General features: G+C 35.3%; 1 protein-coding gene and 1 pseudogene across 1 annotated transcript; one reads left to right on the top strand and one right to left on the bottom strand.

Moving 5' to 3' along the window:
* The first annotated feature begins 139 nt into the window (after window positions 1-139).
* LOC116127740 lies at window positions 140-817 on the top strand. The gene has a single exon (XM_031413383.1). The coding sequence runs from the start codon at window positions 140-142 to the stop codon at window positions 815-817; it is 678 nt and encodes a 225-aa protein (XP_031269243.1).
* Window positions 818-8,120: 7,303 nt separating this feature from the next.
* Window positions 8,121-25,177, bottom strand: part of LOC116127724 — a 31,172-nt pseudogene continuing 14,115 nt past the window's right edge.

The following is a 25,177-nucleotide window of genomic DNA, read 5'->3' as shown; positions in this document are numbered from 1 at the left end:
AAGTGCTCAAAGACCGGGTAAGGAAAAAGTTGGGGAGAATGAACCATCCCTTGCATCGTACATACCGAGAGCACCCTTTCCTCAGTGCTTAGAGCCCCCAAATGCTCCCACTACTAGGAAAAGTGCTAGGATATAGGAAATGATTGAATTGTTTAAGCAGGTACAGATTAACATTCCACTCTTAGATGCCATTAAGCAAGTACCTGCTTATGCCAAATTCCTTAAAGACTTGTGTACACAAAAGAGGCGAATGAAATCTCACACACCTAAGACTATACATTTACCAGAAAATGTAAGTCCGGTTGTCTCAAACCGTATTCCCTCAGAGTTAAAGGATCCTGGAGCTCCTATTATTTCTTGTGTGTTAGGTAATGTCACGATTGATAGAGCACTCTTAGACTTAGGGGCGAGCATGAACTTATTACCCACTTCTGTGTATGAACAGTTTAACTTAGGTGAGCTCAAGTCGACTGAAGTCATACTACAGTTAGCTGACCGATCGGTCAAAATGCCTAGGGACCTAATTGAGGACGTGTTAGTTAAGGTTGAGGAACTATATTTTCCGGTGGATTTTCTTGTCTTAGACATAGAGTATACGAGCAGTGGAAGTATGCCACCAATTATTTTAGGGAGACATTTTCTAGCAACGGCAAATGCATGCATTAACTGTAGATCAGGAGAGATGGAAGTGTCTTTTAGGAATAGGAAACTGAGACTTAATGTGTTTAATGCTGGTTTAGGACCGATGCGTGAGGACGATAACGAGTGTTTCATGGTTGATGCTATTGACAGTCTAGTGGAGGCTCACACCCCATAGATGTTATGTGATGATGCAATTTACACTCTTATGAATCCGTTTGTTGAGGAGATATCTAGCTTGAGTGTCGTGTCTGAGATTAAGGAGGTTAGTGCGTATATGGCTAGGTCGCCCACTCTAGAGCGTCGACCTTGGAACATCAAGTATGAACCCTTACCACCTTTGTCTAAGACGACACAACCGAGGTCAATTGAGTCTCCACCAGTCTTAGAGTTGAAGGTCTTGCCTGATACTCTAAAGTATGTTTTCCTAAGACCTAATAAGACCTTACCCGTGATCATTGCCGCCAACTTAGATAGTGAGCAAGAAGAGAGATTAGTGGCGGTCTTGACAGCACATAAAGAAGCAATCGGTTGGTTGATAGCCGATTTGTAAGGGATTAGCCCTTCTTTGTGCATGCATCGCATATTTTGTGAGGAGAATGCTAAACCGGTGCATGAAGCTCAAAAAGGTTAAACCCGAACATGAAAGAGGTAGTGAAGAAAGAAGTGATCAAATGGCTTGATGCGGGTATCATCTACCCTATATCCGACAGCCAATGGGTGAGTCCGACCCATGTTGTACCTAAGAAGAATGGCCTCACCGTTGTTGAAAATGAAAAAGGTGAGCGAATTCCTACCCGTACTCCCAAAGGATGGAGAGTTTACATTGACTATAGGAAGCTCAACCTAGCTACTAGGAAAGATCATTTTCTACTCCCATTTATTGACCAAATCCTAGAAAAACTTGCAAGACAAGCTTTCTATTGTTTTCTGGATGGCTATTCCAGATATAATCAAGTACCAGTTGCCCCCGAAGACTAGGAAAAAACCACGTTCACATGTCCTTTTGGTACGTTTACCTTTCATTGCATGCCCTTCGGGTTATGCAATACACCGGCAACGTTTCAAAGGTTCATGTTATCGATATTTTCTGACATGGTGGGTCAATTCCTTGAAGTCTTCATGGATAATTTTTCTGTGTTTGGTGCATCTTTTGATGATTGTCTCGAAAAACTTGAGTTGGTGTTGGAACGTTGTAAAGAGACAAATCTTGTTCTTAGTTGGGAAAAGAGTCATTTCATGGTTCAGGAGGGAATTGTCTTAAGTCATGTAGTTTCCAAGGAGGGGATAGCAGTGGATAAGGCAAAGGTAGAGTTGATTTCTCAACTACCACCGCCTTCGTCGGTCAAACAAATTAGATCTTTCCTAGGCCATGCAGGATTTTATAGGCGTTTCATCTAGAATTTTAGCAAGATCTCCAAGCCTTTGTGTGATTTCCTTGCTAAAGATGTGCCATTTGTTTTTATTACTCTTGTATGATTGCCTTTACCATTTTGAAGGAAGCGTTGACCACAGCACCCATCATGCAACCTCCTGATTGGAACCTACCTTTTGAAGTGATGTGTGACGCGTCGGATTTTGCCATTAGTGCAGTCCTTGGCCAACGGGGGAATAAAAAGCCCATTGTGATCTACTGTGCAAGCAAGACCCTCTCCAATGCTCAATGTAATTACACCACTACGGAGAAAGAGTTGCTTGCAGTAGTGTTTTCCCTTGATAAGTTCTGGTCTTATCTTCTTGGGTGTATGATAGTTGTCTTTACAGACTATGTTGCAGTTAGGTATTTGTTAGCCAAGAAAGACACTAAGCCTAGACTAATTCGATGGATTTTGTTGTTGCAAGAGTTTGATCTAGAAATCAAAGATAAAAAGGGTAGTGATAATGTGGTCACTGACCACTTGTCTAAACTCTTTACAGAGTATGTCCCTAGTCAATGTTTGAATGAATCTTTCCCGAATGAGCAACTGTTTGCGATATCCCAATCCAAAGCACTTTGGTATGCCCATATAGTCAATTACTTGGCCGTAGGACAATTATCATTAGGGTGGACCAAAACTTAGAAAGATCATTTCTTTGCAACCATCAAGCATTATTTTTGGGAAGACCCGAACTTTTTCAAGGTATGTGTAGACCAGATAGTTAGGAGATGTGTTCTCGACCATGACTTTAGTAGTGTACTTGCATTTTGTCATTCTTATGCTTGTGGTGGTCATTATAGTGGCAAGAGGACCGCTTTAAAGGTCCTCCAGTGTGGTTTCTATTGGCCCTCTCTTTTTCGTGATGCATTCTTTTATTGTCGTGCTTGTACTTCATGTCAAAAAGTAGGGAATATTGGTAGACGAGATATGATGCCCCTGAATCCTATTTTGATTGTGGAAGTGTTTGATGTGTGGGGTATTGATTTCATGGGTCCATTTCCCTCATCTTTTGGCTTTGAATATATCTTGCTTGCAGTTGATTATGTGTCTAAATGGGTAGAAGCCATTGCCACTAGGACCAATGATCATAAGGTGGTCGTCAACTTTGTTCAATCGCACATCTTTAGCCATTTCGGTCATCCGCGCGCCATCATCAGTGATGGTGGCTCACATTTCACCAATAGGCACTTTGGCTCACTATTGAAAAAGTACTCAATCACCCATCGAGTTGCCACACCTTATCACCCTCAAACTAGTGGACAAGTAGAACGTGCTAATAGGGAAATTAAGACTATCTTAGAGAAAATGGTATGGCCCGATCGTAAGGATTGTTCAGTGCGTCTGAATGATACACTTTGGGCCTATCGAACCTCATATCGTACCCCTATTGGCATGTCCCCTTATCAGTTAGTTTTTGGGAAAGCATGTCATTTACTTGTAGAACTTGAACATAGAGCATATTGGGCCACAAGGAAATTCAATTTTGACATGACCACGGCCGGTGACCATAGGAAACTCCAACTTTCGGAGTTAGATGAGCTAAGACACGAAGCTTATGAGAACTCTCGCATCTCTAAAGAGAAGACGAAAGCTTTTCACGATAAACACATTGTTAGGAAGTCATTCTCTCCTAATCAAAAAGTGTGGCTCTTTAACTCTAAGATTCGCCTCTTTAAGGGGAAGCTTTAGTCACGATGGGATGGCTCTTTTATTGTTCTTAATGTTTTCCCTCACGGAGCTGTTGAAATCCGAAACCCAAAAAAGGGACAAGTTTATAAGATGAATGGCCAAAGACTTAAACCTTATGTCGATGGAATTAATGATAGAGAGATAATTGAAGAGTGTTCTTTATTAGAACCACATTAGCCATGTCAGTGCACTGAGTCTAGTTGAAGACTTTAAACTTAGCGCTTGTGGGAGGCAACCCACCTTTGTAAATATCTTTTCACTACTTTTATGTTTTTGTTGTTTTTGTCTTCGCAGGATTGTCATGTTTGGAAACTCATTAACTAGTCCAAGGCTACGCTTATTCATGCTCCACAAACTCTATTGATGACAGCCCTAACATTGTTCCTCAGGTTGTATCTCTCCACCTTATATGCTGTTATTGTTAGATTTCTTATTCTCAAATATGTTGGACGATTTTAATGTTATTGATCATATTGTCATTTGAGATCATTTGATGCTAAGTTGGGGAGGATGTTTGTAGTTGTGGGTCATTGAGGACAATGACATTTTAAGTTGGGGAGTGTTGATTGATTTTTATTTTTGTGAAGTATTGTTGATGATGCTTTTGTGGAGATTGTGATATTTTTGTGAAGTGTTATTGATGATGCTTTTGTGGAGATTGTGATTTTTGGAGATTGTGATTTTTATTTTTGTGAAGTGTTATTGATGATGCTTTTGTGGAGATTGTGTGTTGAATGGATTGTGCTTAAATTTTTGTGGCATGATGATGTTTTTTGCTGAAAATATGTTGAATCTTTCTCTTGTAAGTCCAAAAGTGGTTAAAGTAAACTAAAGTGAGTTATTTTTAAAATTTTTCATGAATTCATGCATAATCACCATTTTTGAAGCAATTGAGATGCTAGTTGAAAGGTTTTGTGAGGTTTTTGAAAATTGTTTGTTGCAACATGGTTTTAAACATTGCACTATTGGTTCTGTTTTGTGCTAAATTTGTCCATAATTGTGGTTAGCCACCGTTTTGTGTAAATGTCATATGTTTTAGTGTTTATGCAAGTCTCCCACATACGTTACATGCCCATGGAGCAAAGTTTCATTTATTATCTTGCGTGTGTTAAAAGTGCTTAAATGCTGCTTGATGATTTCGTTTTGATTTGTAGCCTAGTTGACTCGAGTGAGTACACCCGAGGGGTGTTCTACACCTAATCCCCTAAAGCCATCTAGCTTGGGAGCGGTTGGCCTAAAACTCATTACATGGGTCCTCTAGAAAACTTAAGAAGTCATTACATAGATCATAAGCTTTATAAAAAAAGAAATAAAGAAATAAAGTCTTGACTTGTAGCCTAGTTGGTTCGGGTGAGTAAGTTCAAGGAGTGTTCTACACTTAGTGCCCTATAGCCATCTGGTTTGGGAGTCATTGACCTAAAGCCCGTTACACGGACCTTCTAGAAAGCTTAAGAAGTTAAGACAAGAAAAAAAAAAAAAAAAAAAAACAAACAAACAAACAAACAAGTGATGAATGAAAAGAAATAATATGTCAAAATCTTGTGTGGAAATTGAGCATTGTTGCATGTACAATTGGGGAGTTTTGCATGACATTTTAACATTGTGATATAAATGGAAATGTGTGTTTGAGAAGCTTGAATGGGGATAGGCAAATCTTAACAGAAACTTTAGTTCTTTATTTAGGATCGTGTTTGTTTGCATGTTAGGTTCAAATTCTTCACTTCACCTTTTGTTGAATGTCTTGGTTGTTGATGAATATGGTTGTGTATGGTTTTGTGAGAACGTTGAAAGAGTTCTTTTAACTTTACTTGAGGACGAGCAAAGAGTAATTGGAGAGTGTGTTAGAGTCATGAAAGTGACTCTATTTTGGTGATAAAAATACCCCATGTGATTAAATTGAAGTATATTGAGACAATTAAAGAATTTATGAATTTATTACGAAAATCGTTTCCTATATTTTTCTTATGAATTTAACATGTTTGGAATGATTTTGGAAGGATATGAGTTGTATTAGGTTGTGGTTTAGGTTAGGGTGATTTTGTCCATTCATTGCTGTTTAGGGGGTAAACTGTAATATTTATAAGGGCTGATTTTGTCATGTTTCAATTATGCAGGGACCAAAGTAATATTTTGTATTTTATTCTATAAAAGAAAACGAGAGGTCGCGTTTTCCAGGAGTCGCTGTTCATCCATTTTCCGGCAATCCTTCATCTTCCTTTCTAGCGACCTTTGGCGACGGTTCATCTCCCTCGTGCATAGATCTTCATCGTCCTGGATCACCACCGTGAGAACCATCATTGCCGCCGCGACGCTTCATATTCCCACCCCGACTTTTCGCATTCTAGCCGAGATTTCGCCATTTTTCAATGACGGTTGGGCTTCCTAGGACTTGATCTTCCTTCCCCACAGCTGGATCTACCCATTCCGAGCTTCAGCTGCCATGAAAACCGTCGGAATCTGCCATCTAGCCGCCGTTCCTCTTCATCTTCCAGCCCAGATCTTGCTCATTTCCGGCAACCTTTCACCTCTCCAAGACCTGATCTGAACTCCCCATCACCAGAGCTTTCCATCGGTACCTTCGGATCCTATTTCTACCACCATTTTCTGGAAGACCCACCGAAAAATTAATGTTTTCCGATGAGTGCGATTGTTCGTATTCCGGGTTGTCCGTTGGTCATTTTTGCGCCTTCTTTGCATCATATAGCTGTCAGTTACCTCCTCTCCGCCATGATCAACTTCGTTTCCACTGTTTCGGCCTCCGTCATCACCACCATGAGCGGCTGAGTTCCTGGTTGTCTATTACGGCGTAGATGAGATCAAGATTGACTCCATGGCTCTGCTCATCAGCTCTCGACTAGTTGGATGAGCCCGATTATAGGACATTTGGTAGTATTGTGCTTTGGATTATATTTGTTTTTGTTTCATGTTTGATTTCGATACTTTAATATGGTTTGAGCATAATCTGTGATGAATATTGTTGTCCATTGTGATTTAATGTTTTCATAGAACACGTTGAATGATAAACGTTGGTTTGAAATAATTAAATGATGAATATTGCTTTTCATTACTTCGCATCGATTGTAATTGAGTTGTGTTCGGATTTAATTTCATTTCTACTGTTGTTGCGTTTATTGTGAAGTTGTTTGTTTGGAAAATACGTGTTGACAAATTATATTTGTTAATCGCGTACCAACTAGTGGTATTATCTTGTAGCGTTTATCGGCATTTAATGATAGTCTTTAACCAATCGAACTTGAGTGATCGGGTGAGACATGATAGATTATACCTAGAGTACTGGCAAACTATTTCATTGATTTACCTTGCCTTGTAGGTTTAGGGGATCGTAGAGGGTGGAGGAGAATTGTGTGAGTTGGTCTCGTGTCGAACCAAAACCGTAATGGCAACGTTTTTATTATAAAGTCTTTATTAGTTTTAATTTCACTTTTTTATTATTTGCATTTAGTTTGTTTAGTTTCATTAATCAATTGCCAATTTCATTTCCACTACTCAAAATAGATTAGGTTGTTAGTCTTGCTCCTTGTGGATTCGACCCTGCTTACCGCTAACTACGGTATTTAGGTTTAATTTTGTGATTGTGACGACCGTTCGACAAAATTTTGGGTCATAAGGAACCCCTGCATAGTATTATAAACATGAGTGGTACATCCAGAAGCAATCCACCAAGTATTATAAGAAACTTCTGATAAATATGATTCAAAACATACAAAAGCACTAGGCTTACCTTTCTTTTCAAACCATGCCTTACGTTTCAGGCAGTCCCTCATATAATGTCCAACTTCTTATAGAAATTACACTTTAATGACACTTTAGTCTTATCCTTCTTATGGATTTTGGCAGAAGACTTATTAATCTTCAGTGGTCTTTTGCCCTTTCCATACTTCTTGTTGGATTTCTTCTTAACTCCAGACAGGCCCACTAGATTAACTAAATGAACTCCTTGTTTCTTCAATCTTTCCTCCTCTTGTACTAACTTAGTTTGAAGTTCAATCATAGTCCATTTATTTTTAATTGTATTATAATTAATTTGAAATGGACTAAATTGAGAAGGTAAAGAGTTAATAACAAACTGAACTAGGAAATTTTAGTCCACAAACATTCTCATGTTTCTAATTCTTGCTGCTATATTTGACATCTCCATCACATGCTCATACATGCTACGAGAACCATCATATTTCATAGTGGTTAGCCTACTCATTAATGCCTTAGTATGGGACTTGTCAGTAGCCTCAGAGTGAGAAGTCTCTGTGGCTAATCTCATAAATTCCCTAGCATATTCTGTGCAGGAAATGAGGTCTTCCTTTCACTTCCCATTGTCATCCATAAAAACTTCAAGCTCAATCTATTCTATCTCTCTCATTCCTTATGGAAAGACCTCTTCTCATTAGTGCTGTTCTCAATGAGATTAGTTGGTTTCTCCGTCATGAGTGCAAGGTTGAGATTTTGAACACCCAAATAATACTCGACTTGCTTACTCCACTCATTATAATTGAACCCATTAAACTTAATAACAGATGAGGAATGAAGAGCAGATGCTGCAAAAACAAAATTATGCTTACACATCAATGCTTTGAGTTTTATACCTAATACATAATTTTAGATTCAGATATTAAAATTTATTATTATTAAAACATAAATGTATATTGAAAATCTCCTTTGGAAGATATAACAATATACGATAATTAAACTTAATTGATGCAATTTTCTTAATTGGTATAAAATATACTTTCATTAGACATGTTTGTTATCTTTAGATATACTAAACACAGCCAGTCAAGTACATTAATTAACGACAGTCATGTTCATAACTATAAGATTAACTAATCTACCTTTGGGTGATCCTTAACTATCCTATAATTTATGAACTCCAAATTACTCATGTCAACTACATCATGTCATCTCTTTAAAGCATCTAACGATCATAAGTAATTAAATCTAACTTAGTTTGATATCTATGGGATAACCATTCTTATTTGGCCACTTTGGTGACTAACGAATTATACGTAATAGAGTATTAAACTTAAATAATAATTATAATATTATCCAAGGTCAAAATTGGGTCAATTCAACCCGTTGATCGTAAACTTTGACAGTTGACCATTAATTTTAATAGTCAACTGTTAACTTTGACTGTTGACTGTTAACTTTGATGATTGACTGTTTGATTTAACGGTTGACCGGTTTAGTCAACGGTCTGGAGTGGTTTGACCCGTTTACCGATCCGAATCGTTGATTGGAACGGGTTTACCCATTTGACTAAATGGGTTAGGCTTCTTAATGTGTTCGGGTTTGAATTTTCTTAATGGGTTTGGGTTTGAATTTGGCTCATTTAAAAAATATGGCTTGGGCTTCTTTTATTTGGGTTTATATAAACTAAAACAAATAGGCTTTAAACGAAAAATGGGTCGGATCAACATAGGGGTCAATATTTGAACCGAATTTCTGCAAAAATTTTGGAATCTGAATTTCTGGAAATTTTTGTTGAAAAAACTAGTTTGGAAGATCACGTTTCATCATAAGAAAATCTTATTTCAGCTAACTTTCTAGCCACTTAATAGATTTACAAAATCGATCAAATTTACAAACCCAATCAAATTTAACATCCCTTTATATTTGTCAATTTCCAAACCCAATTCAATTTCTTCATCCCATAAGAACCCTAATATATTAAAAAAACAACTTAATGGGTTTGGGTTTGGGTTTGGGTTTGAATTTTCTTAATGGGCTTGGGGTTTGAATTGGGCTCACTTAAAAAATATGGCTTGGGCTTCTTTTATTTGAGTTTATATAAACTAAAACAAATAGACCTTAAAGGAAAAATGGGCTGGATCAACATATGGGTCAATAGTTGACCCGAATTTCTGGAAAAAAATTGGAATATGAAATTCTAGAAATTTTTATTTAAAAAACTAGTCTAGAAGATCACGTTTCATCATAAGAAAATCTGATTTCAGCTAACTTTCCAGCCACTTAATAGATTTACAAACTCAATCAAATTTACAAACCCAATCAAATTTTACATCCTTTTATACTTGTCAATTTCCAAACCCAATTCAATTTCTTCATCCCATAAGAACTCTAATATATTAAAAAACAACTTAACAGGTTTGGGTTTGGGTTTGAATTTTTTTAGTGGGTTTGGGTTTGAATTGGGATCACTAAAAAATATGGCTTGGGCTTCTTTTATTTGGGTTTATATAAACTAAAACAAATAGGGTTTAAAGGAAAAATGGGTTGGATCAACATATGGGTAAATATTTGACCCGAATTTCTGGAAAAATTTTGGAATAAGAATTTTTGAAAATTTTTATTGAAAAAACTAGTATGGAAGACCACGTTTCATCATAAGAAAATCCGATTTCAACTAATTTTCCAGCCACTTAATAGATTTACAAACTCAATCAAATTTACAAACCCAATCAAATTTAACATCCCTTTATATTTGTCAATTTCCAAACCCAATTCAATTTCTTCATCCCATAAGAACCCTAATATATTAAAAAACAATTTAATGGGTTTCGGTTTGGGTTTGAGGGTTTGAATTGGGCTCACTTAAAAAATATGGCATGGGCTTCTTTTATTTGGGTTTATATAAACTAAAACAAATTGGCTTTAAAGGAAAAATGGGCTGGATCAACATATGGGTCAATAGTTGACCTGAATTTCTGGAAAAAAAATTGGAATATGAAATTCTAGAAATTTTTATTGAAAAAACTAGTCTGGAAGATCACGTTTCCTCATAAGAAAATCTGATTTCAACTAACTTTCTAGCCACTTAATAGATTTACAAACTCGATCAAATTTACAAACCCAATCAAATTTTACATCCATTTATATTTGTCAATTTCCAGACCCACTTCAATTCCTTCATCCCATAAGAACCCTAATATATTAAAAAACAACTTAATGGGTTTGGGTTTGGGTTTGAATTTTCTTAATGGGTTCGGCTTTGAATTGGGCTCACTTAAAAAATATGACTTGGGCTTCTTTTATTTGGGTTTATATAAACTAAAAGAAATAGGCTTTAAAGGAAAAATGGGCTGGATCAACATATGGGTAAATATTTTACCCGAATTTCATGAAAAATTTTGGAATCTGAATTTTAGAAATTTTTATTGAAAAAACTAGTCTAGAAGATCATGTTTCATCATAAGAAAATCTGATTTCAGCTAACTTTCCAGCCACATAATAGATTTACAAATTCAATCAAATTTACAAACCCAATCAAATTTTACATCCCTTTATATTTGTCAATTTCCAAACCCAATTCAATTTCTTCATCCCATAAGAACCCTAATATATTGAAAAAAAAAAACTTAATGGGTTTCGGTTCGGGTTTGAATTGGGCTCACTTAAAAAATATGGCTTGTGCTTCTTTTATTTGGGTTTATATAAACTAAAACAAATAAGCTTTAAAGGAAAAATAGGCAAGATCAACACATGGGTCAATATTTGACCCGAATTTCTGGAAAAATTTTGGGATCTATATTTCTTGAAATTTTTATTGAAAAAACTAGTTTGGAAGATCACCTTTCATCATAAGAAAATCTAATTTTAGCTAACTTTCCAGCCACTTAATAGATTTACAAACTTAATCAAATTTATAAACCCAGTCAAATTTTACATCCCTTTATATTTGTCAATTTCCAAACCCAATTCAATTTCTTCATGCCATAAGAATCATAATATATTAAAAAACAACTTAATGGGTTTGGGTTTGGGTTTGAATTTTCTTAATGGGTTCGGGTTTGAATTGGGTTCACTTAAAAAATATGGCTTGGGCTTCTTTTATTTGGGTTTATATAAACTAAAACAAATAGACTGTAAAGGAAAAATGGGCTAGATCAACATATGGGTCAATATTTGACCCGAATTTCTGGAAAAAATTTGGAATTTGAATTTCTGGAAATTTTTATTGAAAAAACTAGTCTAGAAGATAATGTTTCATCATAAGAAAATCTGATTCCAGCTAACTTTCCAGCCACTTAATAGATTTGCAAACTCAATCAAATTTACAAGTTCAATCAAATTTAACATCCCTTTATATTTGTCAATATCCAAACCCAATTCAATTTATTCATCCCATAAGATCCCTAATATATTAAAAAAACAACTTAATGGGTTTGGGTTTCTTAATACGTTCGGCTTTGAATTGGGCTTACTTAAAAAATATAGCTTGGGGTTCTTTTATTTGGGTTTATATAAACTAAAACAAATAGGCTTTAAAGGAAAAATGGGCTGGATCAACATATGAGACAATATTTGACCCAAATTTCTAGAAAACTTTGGGAATTTGAATTTTTGGAAATTTTTATTGAAAAAGCTAGTCTGAAAGATCACATTTCATCATAAGAAAATCTGATTTCTGCTAACTTTCCAGCCACTCAATCAAATTTACAAACTCAATCAAATTTACAAACCCAATCAAATTTAACATCCCTTTATATTTGTCAATTTCCAAACCCAATTCAATTTCTTCATCCCATGAGAACCCTAATATATTAAAAAACAACTTAATGGGTTTGTGTTTGGGTTTGAATTTTCTTAATGGGTTCAGGTTTGAATTAGGCTCACTTAAAAAATATGGCTTGGGCTTCTTTTATTTGGGTTTATATAAACTAAAACAAATAAGCTTTAAAGGAAAAATGGGTTGGATCAATATATGGGTCAATATTTGACCCGAATTTATGGAAAAATTTTGGAATCTGAATTTATGAAAATTTTTATTGAAAAAACTTGTCTAGAAGATCACGCTTCGTCATAAGAAAATCTGATTTCAGCTAACTTTCTAGCCACTTAATAGATTTACAAACTGAATCAAATTTACAAACGCAATCAAATTTAACATCCCTTTATATTTGTCAATTTCCAAACCCAATTCAATCTCTTCAGCCCATACGAACCCTAATATATTAAAAAAAACAACTTAATGGGTTTCAGTTTGGGTTTGAATTTTCGTAATGGGTTCGGGTTTGAATTGGGCTCACTTAAAAAATATGGCTTGGGCTTTTTTTATTTGGGTTTATATAAACAAAAACAAATAGGCTTTAAAGGAAAAATGGGTTGGATCAACATATGAGTTAATATTTGACCTGAATTTCTAGAAAAATTTTGGAATCTGAATTTTTGGAAATTTTTATTGAAAAAACTTGTCTGGAAGATCACGTTTTATCATAAGAAAATCTGATTTCCGCTAACTTTCCAGCCACTTAATAGATTTACAAATTCAATCAAATTTACAAATCCAATAAAATTTAACATGTCTTTTATATTTGTCAATTTCCAAACCCAATTCAATTTCTTCATCCCATAAGAACCCTAATATATTAAAAAAACAACTTAATGGGTTTGGGTTTGGGTTTGAATTTTCTTAATGGGTTCGGCTTTGAATTGGGCTTACTTAAAAAATATGGTTTGGGCTTCTTTTATTTGGGTTTATATAAAGTAAAACAAATAGGCTTTAATGAAAAAATGGGCTGGATCAAGATATGGGTCAATATTTGACTCGAATTTCTGGAAAAATTTTAGAATCTAAATTTTTGAAAACTTTTATTGAAAAAACTAGTCTTGAAGATCACTTAATAGATTTACAAACTCAATCAAATTTACAAACTCAATCACATTTACAAACCCAATCAAATTTAACATCCCTTTATATTTTTCAATTTCCAAACCTAATTCAATTTCTTCATCCCATAAGAACCCTAATATACTAAAAAACGACTTAATGGAAAATACATCAGTTTCTAAACCTGGCTCTGATATCACATGTAAAATATGAATATCAATTTATCAATTCCATCAATGGCAAAGAATTAGTAATATAATCATATTTATATGCCCTAAAATTGTAAAATCTTAAATCCCAAGATCTGAAATTTGATGTAGTTTCACTATTTATAAGAAAACAATAAAACATACTTGAATCCATGAGTAATCTGTTAATGGAGATTGTAGAGTAAGGTAGTGTATCTCTCTCTTTTCCCCTTTCTGTAAGTGGCTTGTTTTTCTTCTGATGGAAAGGAAAATATTATGCGTACATTGGAACAGAGAGAGAACCCCTTTATATACAACAGTTATTTAATTAACCACAGTAACCTCTCCATCAAAGGTAAATGACCATCATGCTCTTCAATTAATTTAATTATTTCAAAACAATCACAGGATAAAATTAATACACGAACCACATTATGTGAAATATAAAATATTTATAACAAATGATTTTAGGGACGATCAGAAGTATTTTGAAGTAATCAATGGTGAATGATTTCAGGGATGACTAGAAGTATCTTGCCTATTATTAAATGGAATTGTTAGTAGTTGATGATCGGAAGGAAATGGTTACAAAATTTGATGTTAGTGGCATTTGGTCAAATGATTGATGGTTATTAATAGGAATGTTGGTCGATCGCAGCTAAGATATTTGCTTGAAGGAGTGGTGTTTACTGGTTGGTTCTTGTTTGCAAAAATCGACAGTAGTTGAGATGTTTGATTGAAGCAGTTTTTCTTTTGGTCAGTTGAAGTTTGTGTTTTAAGTAGAAGTTTTGTTTGAAGGTTAGATCTTGAACAGATTACTATAGTTCTGGTTGAAAAGTGAACAGATTGCAAAGTTTGAGTTTGCTTGAGGGACGATGTTGGAGTATATGCAAGCTTCACTCAAACAAAACTTCAGTTAAGAGGAATTTGGGTTGAAGAATGAGATCAATGTGAAGAAAGAAATAGAAGTCTTTTGAAGTAAAAGTCATAAAGTGCTGCCATTTTGGAGAGAAAACCGCCATTAAAGAGTTAAAACAAGAAGTAGCGGTCAAGTGCAAACATGCCTGTAACGGGGACGTTAGTTTTGAATTATCCCGCCCATTATTCATCTTCCTACTTCACCATTATTTTTTGGAAAAAAACAAAGAAGAAATCCTACGAACAGAAACGTCTCAAGTTGTGTTTCTTTTTATAAAAATCAACGGTTGAGGTAAGTAATCACATAATACTTCCACTGCTAGTTTCTTGTTCGTTTTATAAGTACAGAAACTCATATCGAAACTCTCATCTGTAAGCTGTATAGCGCACTCATTTTTATTCAGGCAAGCCTCCAATAAAATATTATATTATCAACAGATCGAAATGCCTCTGTAGTAAAGGAATTCAGTATAATTTCAATTTAAGGTCCTTACCATCTCAACCACAGATTTAGAAGGTCATGACAGTCTCCCTTCCTATAAGACCCGAAAGTTCCTATAAGATTTCCAAAACTGGCAAATTTTATTTCTGATATGCTACTGTTCTTGAGATTCACAGCTGCCAAGGGATAATCTTCTCCAACAAGCGCACACATACCTGAGATTTTACGTTTTGAAAACTTAATTTTTGTTGGATCTCCACCTTTCTCCTAAAAAATAACTAGAACATTTCCAGTAGGCTTGAACCAAGATCGTGGAATATGGTGCCTGCTCAATCCAGATGAATAAATAAGCTTTAAAAGTGATTTGTACTCATATACTGTATCTACTATATTAATCTATTAATTCGACAGAAACCGTTTTCTAAATTTATAGCCTGATTAGATAATGTTTTTATAACCAATTCTTTGTTGTCTTTTTTTTTTTTTTTTTTTTTTTTTTGAAAATAGAATTTACAAAAAAAAAAGTTGTTTTGCGATGGAAGTTCCACTAAGCGTTTTGCTGCAGCAGATTTGATAAGTTTAAAGTGAGGACAAACATGTAATGCTGAATTCTCAGTTCCAAATTAGTCAATATTTTTCTATTATGTTTTACCATCTTTGTGTAGCTCTCACATCCAGTAAGACATTTTCCTGCGAAAATAAGCCTCTATAATCACATTTTTGACACCACTGATCATCAAAGAGCTTTCTCCCGCCAGTATCTCCCAATTTCTTCTCCATTTCCAAGCTAGACCTTTCCCCATCTCAAGCATATCAAGACCGACAGGATCGTCCCCTGGTGGTTGGTCTACAATAGTCTGCGATATTCCATATATTCTTTGGTTAATATTCTTATTAAATGTAAAAGCATATGCCATCAAAAAACTTTAAAAAGAGTTTATAATATATGAGAGGAAAACGTATCATTACATGCAAGAATTTCCTTGTACCTGTCAAAGACTGATTTTTGGTGGTTCCGTACGAGACCCATTTCACACAATTAACACAACTTGGCTTGTAATACCTAGGCTTTCTCCTTCCAATCCTACCTGGAAATCATGATCAATAAGGAAAAAGGTAAGAATTCTCAAAATTCTTTTAAGACAAATTACTATCTATTAATGCACAATCAAGGCATCTTATACGCTTTTCCCAACATTCCAACACCTCATAATTTGAATTTCTATAATCTTCGCCCATCATCAACTGATATTTCTTTTTTTAATGTAATGAAAATTCACCTATAATTGATATGGTAGAAGCAAGGTATTAAGAATAGCAATCATTAGATTATACTGACAATTTGTCTGTTAAGTGGTCTTGAACTAAATTGTTTTACAATAGCATGAGATAAAACTTGGTACGGCAAAACGGAGAACATTAATACCTTATAGTTCCAGCTCTATGCGTGTAGTCAACTGTCCCATTGCCGAACCCCTCTATCTTGACACTGTTTAATCTTGTTCCCATCCATTCATAATATAATCCCGCACTCTAAAATTTTTATAAATAACATTCAAGGTGCATTACATAAAATTATTTACATTTTATACATCAAGGCAAGTTACTCACCGGTAACCCCAAAGTCATGCTTAGTAAGAAATGTCGTTCTTCCCGGCTTTCAAGAGATGGGTTTCATAAATTTGAAGGCTGACGACCTGAGCTGGCTCCGTCTGGACTACCTATTATGGTAAATGAATATACTACTCAAACGTGAACAACCAATCTCACAATAATAGAAACTTAAGAATTAACTAGAAAGTCAGTGAATTTTATATAGTTTTAAAAGTTAATCTTATGACCTTTAGAACTGGATGGTACAATACTTAAGAGCTCCTCTTCACCCAAAGTTTGTCAATAAATTATGTGAATTCTAATTAAAGATATAGTAAATGATCACATTTTAATTGCATGATTTATACTAATGGAAGAACAAAATTACTTCATCTTAAAACTTATATTAAAATCCCAGATACAGGTAAATAAATCGATCATTGATTCACAATATCTATATAACGAAAAAATGAACAAATGATAAATTTAAAGTCTGCAGCTGAAAGAGAACATTGCAGAAAAATAAATAAAAATACCAACCTTGAAGTTCCCCATTTACAAAAACGTGGAGTGCATGACCCTTGATTCAATTTGAGAGTTGGAGGTATCCTTTCTTAAGAACTCTTCATCTCGGTTAACATAAATACTGTCATCATGAAAATACTTTAGTTTGAATAGATCAACTTTTCACAAGAAAAACATAAATTGATAAATTGTTAGTAATTTATTCTAGAGGTAGAGTGAGACTGATAACCTTGTATTGACCACAGGTAGTCAGAAGCAAATTTTGTTGTTTAACAGATCCACAAGATCATTTTGCATGAGTCCACTTATCCCCAAATCCCAACTTTCTTCTTAATATTTCCCATTTTGTAGCTTGCAAATTGTCAGGTACCATTTCAACTCATTTCCCTTTTGTAGCTTGCAAATTGTCAGGTACCATTTCAACTCTTGAGGTTGGTGAACTTACCTGTAGAATTCTTTGTATAAGTATAGCAGTAATTAAGGCAATAATTACATAAAGAATTATTGGCATTCTGGGAGTATGATATGATATCAAACTAAAGCTATATCAAGGTTATGTAATTTTAACTAAGAGCTAACAAGGATCGTCATTAATCTAAGAATGGTTTATCAAATATTACTAGTACTTATAACCAAACCTGCTTAATTAAGAATATAAAATAAATATTATTTATTGGCATGTCTCCGTCATGCATACTATGATTTTACGGACCATTTCCCTTCAAAAAAAAGAATTTGATGAGTACACGAAAATTAATGTTACCTTCGCGGAATTGATACTACATTCTTGCGTCCGGCAGAATGCTAACTGACCATGCAGCAAGTTATATGACGTTTCGAAACTCCACTATCATGTCATTTTTGTTATCCTTGTTGGCAAGAAAGCAGTACATCTCCTGAAGATCAGTATACACGTTCGGCCTATTCAAAACAATTTATTTTGTGTAAATACAACCCATTGCGGAATGGATAAACATTCATGTAAGTTAGAATGGATAGATTACCTCTTTGGATGGACCGAGTGACAAGTTAATTGGCTCACTATTCAACACTACTTGCTCACATAACTTTATAGCTCTATGAAGATCCTTGGATATCCCCATTTTGTATTTCTTGGTAACCCTAAAAATAAACCATTTAATTAATATATAATAAATACACTAGCTGAATACAACACATATAAAAACAGTTGAATCATGGGCATTAAAATTAATTATCAGAGACAACTCATCATATTCATCAATTGGTGCATCATAATCATAACTTGTGGTGATAAAAAGTCCTCCCGCCGTTCGACCAACATTTGTTCCACCATGATACTGAAAAACCATATGAAAGAATACAACCATGAACAATAATGGTATGTCATTCTTCAAACACTAGTCTATCAACTCACTACTTCAAGTAATTAAAACAAATGTTACATAGATTATTTGCATGAAATACAAGATTAATTAATATACCATGTAGCAATTGTTTACACTGCCACCTTTTTGGAAAAAGTGAGCAACAGAAAAAGCAATATCTTCAGCTGGTCTATGAGACACTTTGCCCCCCCAAAAGTTTGAAACCTGGAAAAGGTAAAGTGTTGATTGTATTACGCTCAAGTAGAAAATCGAAATTGATATCCAAAATCACATGCAAAAAGCATAGGCGATATATAGAAAAAACTCAACATTACCATCCAGGCCAATTCTCAGTCCAAATTTTGGGCTTCTTTGGTGAAATAGGTGCGAATTGGTCTCAGTAAAAAGAATTACAATTATCTATCTGTAAAAATAAAAAAATAAAAAATTGATATCTTTTAGCTAAATGTCCGATCGGATTTAAAATAATTAAAACTGTACACGTACTATAAAATTGTTAAGCTAGATAAATGCAATATAAACTATATATTCTTATGAGAAACTCAAAATATCCTAAAATTGGGAACAAAAACTGCAAATTTAACTATATATATACGCATGTGGATATGTATTTGGTTTGAAGCACATATGAAGTTTTACAAAAAGTTCATATCTGTGTCAAATACTAATACATCTTGTAGACTTCTTTTATTTGGCCATGTCAAATGAGATATGTTGTGCCAAGCACAAGCCCATTCAGCTTGGTTTTTCAAATTATTTGAGGATGTTAGAAAACGGTTTAACTAGCTAATTAAAACTCTTACCACAAATTCTGGAAGACCAACGTATTGTTGGCACATTATCCAAGGTACCCCTATATTTTAAGAAAGAGCTGTCTGCATAGCCCATGCGGCATATCGGTTCCCTGGTTCTCCGTGATTCATTTGATACCAACCATATTCATTTTCTACCTATGATAAAAGAAAGACATTGAATGCAATCTCAATCTATCAGTTACATGGAAGAAGAAAAACTTTAAATTAAATAGGCATTAGACCAAATGAGCTTTGTATGATTGAAAACAAAATATGAAATATCTTTAAAAAACTAATCATAAACAAAAATCCTATATAGATTAGCATAAAATGTGATTCTTGTTGGAGTTGTCGACTACTTCAGCATTAATGGGTCCCGCTACCCGGTCAGCGGTGAGGGCTCTGCTCCTCGGTGAACGGGCAGGGATCGTGGGGGAAATGCCCTCGAGTCCATAGACGGTTTGAGCATTTTCCATGTATAACCACTGTAAGATTTCTTTAAGTCATTAACTCCTTATTAGGTTTGGGCTTAGGAATATGAATATTTGTAAAACTAGGTTTTGTCACTTTAAACATAGTATATAAACATTTTTTTCTCTTGTTATGAGTGTGATAGCAATCATAAGACAATTCATTCATTGTAAACAAGAGAGGTGAGAAAGTATTGCAATAATATTAACTCGGCTTGACGTAGCCCATATTGGATAAACCATGATAAATTGAGCGTGTTATTTTCTCTTTGTTTACTGTCTGTGATTTGTTTTATTGTTATTTTGTTCTCGCTGCTGTCTCTATTTCATTCAATTCTGGTCCATCAAAGTTAAAGTAATTCAGAAATTAATGAGAAGCAAGTTTGATCCCCGACTTTAAAAATTTGGCACTATCTATGATGTAAAGTAACAACTTTTTCAACATAAGCCCCCTAAACTGATATGAGTATGATCATATGCAAAACAAGTGATGTCTATACAAAGGAAAAAACAATTAAAATAAATAAAATAAAGAGCTTAGATATGATCAAAGTTTGATTCGGATCTTTAGAGTCAAAGGACAGAAAATTGTTCCTAAAAACTTTAATTATTTTGGGAAGCAGTAAGCTTAGAAGGTAGAATTCAGGATGTCTATAACTTGTACATAGCAGAGTACTATCAAATTGAATTTGGAAACCAACTTGCCTGTTCAAGAATGATGGGACCTCCTTGTGATGCAAAAAACTTCTCCTTCTTCATAAGGTCCACTATGATTGTCATAAACCTCTTCATGTGAAACTGAAGCCTTGCTCAACAAGTATAAAATGGGAAAATCAGTAAAATTTCATACTTGTAACAATTGTTAAATTGTACAGATTAATCCGCTACTTACTATAAATCAATTCGTTACTTTGAAAGGCTCACTATCAGTTCGAAAGAAGCTGCCTGGAATGCAGTGCTATTGAATGGTGATACCATGCTGGAAATGAAGAAGTTGGCAGAAAAATTTGAACTATATGTTTTACTACCGTTTGGTCTCCCACTGTTCATGCAGAAGCAGTTTTTAGGTCACTGTTATGGATTGGTTCAATGATGTGTTTAGGTGTATCAGGTTTGGTTAAATGTAATTTTACCTATGCCTGTACATGTATTAGTTGGTGTATTGTGTTTAAATTTGAAATTTGTAATTCCATTAGGTGAAACAGTGATGGGTGTTTTGTATAAGTTTATCCCTGTTTTTTGAATAAAAAATAGAGCATCATTTTCCAATCTCGGTTCTCTTTCTTTCATCTGTTTCTCTTCTTTGTTTTCATGCAAAACCAACAATTGGTATTAGAGCATATATTGATCTTAGAGACCCTAATAATCTAATCTTCTTAATCCTAACCTTCAACCCTTGTTACGATATTCTCTTTGTCAAAATTCCAAATATTCAGTTTCAATGGCACAACCTTTAGCCTCTCTTACTCCTCCAGTCTTTAATGGCGAGCAATATCATATGTGGGCAGTCAAGATGAAGGCATTCCTTCATGGATAGGGTGTGTGGCAGTACGTGGAAGAGAGTCATCAACTGCCTTACTTGGGACCGAATCCCACCTTGAATCAAATCAGGATGCATGAAGAATAGGCTACCAAGGCACCAAGAGCTCTCTCTCACATCCATGCAGCAGTAACTGACCTTGTATTCACAAGGATTATGGCGTATGAAACACCAAAGGAAGCATGGGATAAGTTGAGAGAAGAGTATACGGGTAGTGACACAACAAGAGGCATGCAAGTGTTGAAATTAAGAAGAGAATTTGAGTTGTTGAGAATGCAAGAAACTGAGAAGGTGAGGGAGTATGTTGATAGATTGATGAGTGTGGTTAATAAAATTAGATTGCTTGGGGTGGAGTTGACAGATAGAAGAATTGTGGAGAAAGTGTTGGTGAGCTTTCCTGAAAGATTTGAGGCTAAAATCTCCTTTCTTCAGGATTCTAAGGACCTGACTCAAATAACACTCACTGAGCTGGTCCATTCCTTACAAGCTCAAGAGCAAATGAGGCTTTTAAGGCTAGAAGTCGTAGGTGAAGGTGCTATGGTTGCAACACATAAAGGGAAGTTTGTACAGACAGGAAATAAGAGAAATGCAGGAGACAAGAAAGGGAAAGAAAAGGCCAACGTTCAGTGGAACAAATCTGGTGGGATAAAAGAGTATCCACCGTGTTCCCATTGCAAGAAGAAGGGACACTCAGAGAAAATGTGCTGGTTCAGACCAGGAATTCAGTGTAGAGCTTGCAAACAATTTGGTCATATAGAAAGTTTGTAAAAATAAAGGGGAACCCTTTAAGCAGCAAGCTCAGATGGTTAAAGATTTGCAACAAAGGCAGGAAGCTGAGCAATTATTTATGGCATCCTACGGCATAGCCTTACTATGCAATGAAACCTGGTTGATTGATAACGGGTGCACCAATCACATGACTCCAAATTTGCAAAGCTTCATTAGCTTGGACAAGGCGTATCAATCCAAGGTCAAGATAGGGAATGGAGAATTTGTGGATGTCAAAGGGAGAGGTGACGTGGCTGTGCAAACTCAATCAGGTATTAAGTTGATTTCTGATGTGCTTTATGTTCCTGAAATAAATCAAATTTTACTTAGTGTAGGACAAATGTTAGAGAGAAAATATGTCCTACATTTTCAGGATCAATCTTGTAAAATACTAGATAGTGAGGGCTATGAACTTATGAGGGTTAGAATGATGGGAAAAAGCTTTCCCATTGATTGGAAAAAATCAGAATTCAAAGCTCATAGTGCTAAGCTAGATGAATCTGAAATTTGGCATAAATGTTTTGGCCATTATCACTACCACGACCTCAAACAAATTCGGACCAAATAGTTGGTCCAGAACATGCCTGAAATTGATGAAGTTAAATCCATATGCCATGCATGTCAACTTGGCAAGCTGAGCAGACCACCCTTTCCCGTAAACCAAGCTTGGAGAGCTGTAGAAAAACTCCAACTCCTTCACACGAATGTATGTGGACCTATGTAAACATCTTCTTTGAATGGGAGTAAGTATTTTTTCTTTTTCATTGATGATAAGTCTAGAATGTGTTGGGTGTATTTCTTGAAGCAAAAAAATGAAGTGGCTAGAGCTTTTGGGAGGTTTAGGTTGTTGGTTGAAAATCAAATTGGTTTGAGTATCAAAATGGTGAGGAGTGATAATGGGAGTGAGTATACATCAAAAGAGTTTGAAATAATCTGTATAAAGGCAAGAATTAAGCACCAATACAACAGTCCCTATACTCCACAGCAGAATGGAGTAAGTGAGAGGAGGAATAGGACCGTTGTAGAGTTGGCGAGATGCATGTTGGCTGAGAAAAAACTGCCGAAATGTTTTTGGGCAGAAGCTATAAACACTTCAGTCTATTTGCTTAATAGACTTGCCACAAAAGCCTTGATCAACCAAACCCCTTATGAAGCTTGGTATGGAATCAAACCAGCTGTGGACCATTTAAGGGTCTTTGGCAACATTTTTTATGTCCTTGTTCCAGCAGTCAAGAGGAGGAAGCTGGATGACAAAGCAACTATAGGAATTTTTATTGGATATAGTAATCAATCTAAGGCATATAGAGTGTATAGTCCAGAAACCAAGAAGATCCATGTCACTAGAGATATTAAGGTTGATGAGAAAGGTGTTTGGAATTGGGAAGAGAACAAAGTTGATGAAGGAGAAAGTCAATGGCTAATTGAAGCTATAGGTGATGAAGTTGTTGAAGAAGATGGAAGTGAAACTGAAGAAGAGTTGTCGGTTCGAGGTACCCAATCATTGGCTGAGGTATATGAGAGGTGTAATATAGCTACACTTGAACTAACAAGCTTCACTGAAGCAGCAAAATTTGAAGCTTGGAGAGTTGCAATACAGGAGAAGTTAGCAATGATAGAGAAAAATCAGACCTGGAAGCTTGTGGACAGACCAAAGGATAGAAGAGTGATTTAAGTCAAGTGGATTTTCAAGAAGAAATTTAATCCTGATGGTTCAGTTCATAAGCACAAAGTAAGGTTGGTTGTCAAGGGATTTGCTCAACAATATGGAATTGATTTTCAAGATACATTTGCACCCATGGCTAGGCATGATACAATCAGGTTGTTACTTGTTTTGGCTGCACAATTCGGGTGGAAAATCTTCTAACTAGATGTCAAGTCTACATTTTTCAATGGATGGCTCAATGAAGAGATTTATATTGAGCAACTGGAAGGGTACCAGGTTAAAGGCCAAGAGAATAAAGTATACCTTTTGAGGAATGCTTTGTATGGCCTAAAATAGGCTCCTAGAGCCCAGTATAGCAGGATCAATGATTATTTGAGTAGCTTGGGTTATTTGAGAAGGCCCAATGAGCACACATTATATGTGAGAGAGGTTGAAGGTGAATTGATTTTTGTTTCACTATATGTAGATGATCTTCTCATTACCGGAAGCAGTCCAAGTAAGTTGAATGAGTTTAAGGAAGCCATGCATTGTGAATTTGAGATGATAGACCTTGGGAAAATGTCTTACTTCCTCGATATGGAAATTAATCAAGCTTCATGTGGGATATTTGTTAATCAAAGGAAGTATGATGTGGAGGTTCTTAAACGGTTTGGCATGGATAAATGCAAGTCAGTCAATATACCGCTGGTTGCAACTCAGAAACTGAACAAAGAAGATAGGGATGTGAAGGTAGATGAGAGTCTATATAGAAGCTTAATAGGTTGTTTGCTGTATCTAACAGCAACCAGGCCTGATTTAATGTTTACAAAAGTCTTCTCTCCAGGTTTATGAGTAATCCAAGTGAAAACCATTTTAAGGCAGCCAAGAGCGTGCTCAGGTATATTAAAGGTAATCATGGATTTGGTGTGTGCTTTAAGAAGTCTGAAAATTTCCAGCTTGTGGTATATTCAGATAGTGACTGGGTTGGATCAATTGGTGATATGAAGAGTACTTCTAACTATGTGTTTTTCTTGAATTCAGGTGTTGTGTGTTGGCTGTCCAAAAAGCAGGAAATGGTAGCTTAGTCTACAGTAGAAATAGAATACATTTATGCTGCTACTGCCGTGAACCAAGCCATTTGGCTTAGGCAAATTTTGAATGATCTAAAGCAAACTCAAAGACAGCCTACTGTGATTTTTTATGACAATCTGTCTACAGTTGCTATGGCCAAAAACCCAGTTCATCATGGTCGTACCAAGCATATAAAGATAAAATTCCATACAGTAAGGGAAGCTGAACAAGATGGTGAAGTTGAGTTGATACACTGCTGACTAAGCCATTATCCAAAGCCAAGTTTGAATATCTTTAGTTCAGACTTGGTGTTTCCAGCAATGATATCAATGAGGAGTGTTGAATGGTGATACCATACTGGAAATGAAGAAGTTGGCAGAAAAATTTGAACTGCATATTTTACCGCTGTTTGGTCTCTCGCTGTTCATGCAGAAGCAGTTTTTGGGTCATTGTTATGGATTGGTTCAGTGATGTGTTTAGGTGTATTAGGTTTGGTTAAATGTAATTTTACCTATGCTTGTACATGT

The sequence above is a fragment of the Pistacia vera genome, unplaced genomic scaffold, assembly GCF_008641045.1.
Source record: "Pistacia vera cultivar Batoury unplaced genomic scaffold, PisVer_v2 Contig105, whole genome shotgun sequence".
Lineage (NCBI taxonomy): Eukaryota > Viridiplantae > Streptophyta > Magnoliopsida > Sapindales > Anacardiaceae > Pistacia > Pistacia vera.
This window is presented reverse-complemented; position numbering and strand designations above follow the sequence as displayed.

Excerpts from the sequence above, each read along its gene's own strand:
- LOC116127740 (XM_031413383.1), top strand. The coding sequence starts at position 140 with ATGATTGAATTGTTTAAGCAGGTACAGATTAACATTCCACTCTTAGAT.